The sequence below is a fragment of the Morone saxatilis genome, unplaced genomic scaffold (assembly GCF_004916995.1).
Source record: "Morone saxatilis isolate NCDOM2014 unplaced genomic scaffold, NCSU_SB_2.0 Contig23, whole genome shotgun sequence".
Taxonomy (NCBI): Eukaryota; Metazoa; Chordata; class Actinopteri; family Moronidae; genus Morone; species Morone saxatilis.
Genome location: NW_023339796.1, coordinates 942,233 through 947,453, shown reverse-complemented (window position 1 = coordinate 947,453; position 5,221 = coordinate 942,233). Strand labels below are relative to the sequence as shown.

Below are 5,221 nucleotides of genomic sequence, written 5' to 3'. Positions count from 1 at the left end.
AGCTAACTGCTGCTAACAGTAATGTCAGCTGGTGTAGCGTTTGCCAACGTATCCCTGGGTTGTCAGGAGCCATAAACTAGGGGACTTTGGGACTCTTTTACATTTGTACCTAATATACACAGCGGTTTGCGAGCGAACTTCAGCCTCCCCCTCCATCCTTTGTAGCGACAGCAGCATCCAGCCGCCCAGACCCTCAGTGCGAACTCGGCCCCGAAGATGAAGATGGCGAAGGTTTCCTGTTCGGGTCAATCAGAAAGCAGAAAAATAAGCAGAAAATAAAGAATAAAGTTTTTATTTTGTTTTTATTCCACCAGGATTTTATTACGTATTAATGATTGTATCATCAACAGGAGAAATTAAATTACTCTCATTCCTCCCACTTGTTTTATGTTTTACAAGAGCAATTTTTATAATTTATGAATATTTGCTTTGAAAATAAACAAGATTTTGTCACATTTATCTTGTTATATACTTAAATTAGAAATGTAAACCTCAATATCAGAATTTTGTTTCATACAATTGTAAAGAGAGGATGAATTAATCTCAACAAAACCTGAAACCCTGAACTAAAACAGTTTATTTTAAAATAATCTAAAGCAGCAGCAACAACAAAACAGGAACATTTATATTATTGTGGATACATCTGACTTTTATTTTGAACGAAATGCTTAAAGCACTTTAATTATAGATTTAGATTATAATTTTACATTTGTTGTTGTGATGTTTATTGATACAGTTATGTGCTCCGATTGCAGGGATGGAAATTATTCATTATATTAAATTATTATTATTATAAGAAATATATGTTTATTAACTGCCTGATTTGTGTGTAATGCCTATCTCTCTATATTATGTGTGTAGAGGTATGAAATTCTAAATTACGTGTTATTATGTGTATTTTATGTTTTAAAAAGTGCATGACGACACTGAATATGTGTTAACTGGTTTATTCGATTGTTTGTTTGAATTATGTTAAAGGGGAAAAAGGTCGGTCCAGTTGAGAACCACCAGAAAAACAACACATAACTTGTGTATATATAATATATTTTAGTGTATAATCTCTAATGTTTTATGTTATATTCATTATTATTCATTCAGAATAGTGTTAAAGACCTTCTGAACTGAGACATCTTAAATATTTTCATTTTAACGAATAGTGCAGCTATAAAAACACATTTTTGGATTAAATATCTCACTAAACATCATATTTTTATGTTTTATTTTCTGTGTAATTTGTAGTTTTATATGTGATCTTTGCACATTTAGTATTTTGTAACTTTGGAGAGGCTTGGAGGATTATTATTATTATTATTATTATAATAAAGAGGTTGAACTAATCCTGTACAAGGCAACAACCAGTGGATCTCACCAGTATAACCAGCCAGTGTGCTGACACCTTCTCATGCTCCCTGAACGTCGTCAGTATGGCCAGAATCAAACAGCCCAGAACGATTAAAAACCTGCAGAGACACAAAAACAACAAACGGTTCCTCACGATGTGTGACTGACACAATGAGGTCATAAATACAGTCGATTGGCTCCGATGTGGATGTCAGTGAGCTCATGTGACCAGCAGAGGGCGCTACATCCCCACTTCTAGCTTGACACTGCTGCAGCACAACAACAACAACAACAACAACAACAACAACAAAGTACTGGAAACATCAGCTCACATTGTTTCACACAGATCAATAAATCACTAATATTTGGGTCTTTTGCTCCCTTATTATGAAGCTGAAACCAAAGGAATCTGTCGTCTGTCAGCTTTACTTTATATTAAATAAATGTTTGTTTTTGGCTCCCGGGAGGATCAGAGGATCAAATTAAAAGAAAAGCAATAAACCTTTTATCAGTTGATGGTAACACAGGAGGAAGATACAGGAACGTTCAACAAACATAGTGGAAAAATCAATTATTAGGACACACACACACTAAGATTTTATCTCCATTATTTAATTAAAATAATATTGGAAAAACAGACAAAAAGTAGATCCTGGTTTTGAAAAGAAAAGCACTAAATTCACACATCTCTGCTGATGTTTGTATCGGATTTAAAGAAGAATAAAATGAGTTATGACGTGTTTATCTTCGCTGTTCTTTGGGCTGCGTCCTACCTTTCGTTCAGGTTGTGTGTTAAACTAATTAAATAAAATTTGTGTTTCACTCATGCTGTGAAATGTGATCATGGTTCTCTCCGTTCAGTGAGACTCTGCCGTTATCGGAGGTTCAGTCGTATTTCTGCAGGGTTGCTATTGCATCATTAAACCGTCTGAACTCAAATAAGAACAGCTTGAATTAGGATCCAGAAATAACACAATCTTACTTTAAGCTACAGAAACTGTAAGTTAGCAGCACAGTGTCATTTAAATATTATATAACAACCAGGAATACGTCAGTGTCCACATACCTTTGGCCTTATAAAGTATTTGTTGACACAGCCCGACACTGACGTCAGCTGGTTTAGTTTGTTTACTGATGTGTGTTGGCACTCAATTGACCTGCCCCCTTTTTGCTCTGTGCTCCAATAACAGTTGAGCAAACCTCTGTCAACATAGATTACCTTAGCACGTAACATATCTCAGTACAGGAAAGGAGGCAGTTGACCGAGGTTTGCTCAACTTTTGGGACTTCTTGTTGGTTCGATCCCCTCCTGAAGTAAAAGCAGGTTTCAGGAAACATTTTATCACATAATAGCATCATGATAAAGTCCTTGTTTGTTAATAATGAATCAGTTTAATCTGAGTTGGTACGCGTTTGGGAAGATTCAGCATGTTATCACATTTATTCACTTTATGTACTGTAGGCCGCTGAATGTATTCACCCAAATATTAAGTTTCACGCAGCTTAATCCTCCATTTTAAAAAGCACAATGATCCACCCGAGTCCCTCCCTACACCCTGACATCTATATTTAGCCTTTCAGAGCTGAAATTAATTGGATACACACATACAAATGGGTATTTAAATTCCCCTGTACACACTGGAGCACAACCTGCCTGGCGGTGCTCCAGACAGTCTGGAGTTAACAGCGTGCTATGATATATGACGTGGAACCGCACTAAATAAACTCAACCAGCTGCAGAACCGCCGCCAATTAACATTTATCCAGCGCCGCATGTCCAATATTCCCCACCATCGGCTCAGAGGAAAAGGTTATTCTGTTCTTCTTTCACTCTTGTAGCCCAGGAGTGTGGCTCTTAAAGCTGCCACAGAGAGTGGTAAATGCTGGGAAACAGGAGGTCATAGTGGTGACGGTATGTGAGAGCAGTGTATTAATGTGTGCAATAAATGAAGAATCAATATTCAGTGTAGTACTGAATCCATTATAAGCTCAACCCTGTGCTGCCAGAACCTGAATATAATAAAGTCTAATAGCGCTGCAGTAGCTAATTGTATTTACAGATCAGATATTTTAGTGGAAAATATCAGAAATACAGACGATTTTGGCCTCCACGTCATCCAATAATTACTGATAATGGTTTTCTTTGTCTGTATGTTGATCAACAAGTTGCTAAAACCTCCCGAATCTCACTGGTTGACTGGACGGAGTCAGATTGTTACGAGTTATTCATGAAGCAGATCTCTTTGTTTGGGGTTTGCTCCTGTATATTTAGAAGAAATGTATCCCAGCTCTTTCAGTCCTGCTGATTGCTCTGCCCTTTAGCCTCCTTCTGTAAACCTGTTTCTACGTCCTGAATCATTCATGGCCCGTTGTGTTGCCATTAGACAGTGTTGACATCTCCGAGAAGTTTCTGAAGTGCTGCACAACCATAACAGCATGAATATTTTACAGCCAAACAGCCTGCAGAGTTTTACATAATTCACCAGGAGGAAGTGATAGCAGAGAGCAGACGCCTCCTGATTGACGTTTCTGTGGTCGTTTTTTTTTTCACTTTTTAAAAACACTTCTTGTCGAATCGGAGCGTTTCTGCTCAAAGTTATCCAGAGGGCAGATAATCCTGGAGCGAGCGGAGGACGTCGATGTTAACTCGATATGATCCAACAGATACCGATCTGCAACACAGGTAGTTTGTTCAATAAGACACACAGAGCGAAGTCAATACCCGTTATTCTGGAGACATCCAGAGGAAATCAGAGTTAACACAAGTCAGGAATTATACCACAGCAGTAATGCCCCTTCTGAAATTAAGTACCCACACGGACAGTTTAGCAATGCCCTATTTTGAACTGGTTGTGCCCTTAAAATATAAGATTTCCTCATAAAACGTCATGCAACGCAGCAAATAAACAGAGTTTCCTAGTGTCTGATCACACTGAACATTAACAGTAGCACCAGATTTCTCCCATTTGTAACCAAAGACGTTCAGTCATTCACGTTGATGTTTGGTTCCTTCAGTCAGATAATCTCAAGTTGCAGTAGAATAGTTACTGTGTGTTTGCTGCCACAGAAAATAAATAAAAAGTTGTTTATGTAACAATACTTCTGTGTCTTCTTGTGCTCTTCACAGCAGACTATGAAACGCTAACGCTAGCTAGCATTAGAGCTACAAGTTTAGGCTAAAGACAATTACCATATACCTAAAAGTGTCTCACAAACAGGGACTGACTGTTTTGAGTGAGGTGGCATGAAGTCATTCCCAGTTTATACAATTCCAACACTGTTTATGGAGCCCAGTATACAGAAATATTAAAATACTGAAGATTCGGGCTCGTACAGAGTTTTATTGGGCTCGGTTCGGGCCTGGTCTCCGAACTAAGCTGTACTGTTAAATAAATTTGTATTTATCGAAGGCCAAAAATGCCTTAAATGACTTATTTCCAGGCCTGATATCAGTAAAAACTGTAAAAAAAAAAAAAAAAAAAAGAAAGAAAGAAAAAGAGCAAGGAGTACATTTGATCCAGAATCTTTCCTCTGAACTTCATTTTGTAGCTTTACCAAGAAGTTAATTTCTAGATTCAATCAAATATAAATGTATAAATCAATAAAACCAGAGCCGGTCTGGTGAACATATTGATTAATGTTTGGTGTTTCTCTGCCACACACATAAAGCCACAACTGTTTCACTGTGTTTTTTGGCCAATAGGGATGGGAATTGATATAAGTTTATTGACACCAGTGGCATTATTGATTCCTGATCAGTATTTTGTGTGTTTGTTCAGTTACTATCGGGTCAGTTGAGGACATGTGGTATACAGTGTAATGCTGCTGGATGCTACCATTGTAACACTCCATTACCTGCTGTTGGACAAATAAATGAAGC

The 5,221-nt window shown here is 37.6% G+C and overlaps 1 protein-coding gene across 1 annotated transcript in view; it reads right to left on the bottom strand.

The window, feature by feature from the left end:
* Positions 1 to 5,221, bottom strand: part of kcnq3 (potassium voltage-gated channel, KQT-like subfamily, member 3) — a 79,658-nt gene that overhangs the window by 14,535 nt on the left and 59,902 nt on the right. The window contains exons 3-5 of the mRNA XM_035670309.1: positions 4,467 to 4,492; positions 1,370 to 1,460; positions 110 to 236 (exon numbers count right to left, since the gene is read on the bottom strand). Coding sequence (XP_035526202.1) covers positions 110 to 236; positions 1,370 to 1,460; positions 4,467 to 4,492 — 244 coding nt within the window. The remainder of the gene's footprint in view (positions 1 to 109; positions 237 to 1,369; positions 1,461 to 4,466; positions 4,493 to 5,221) is intronic.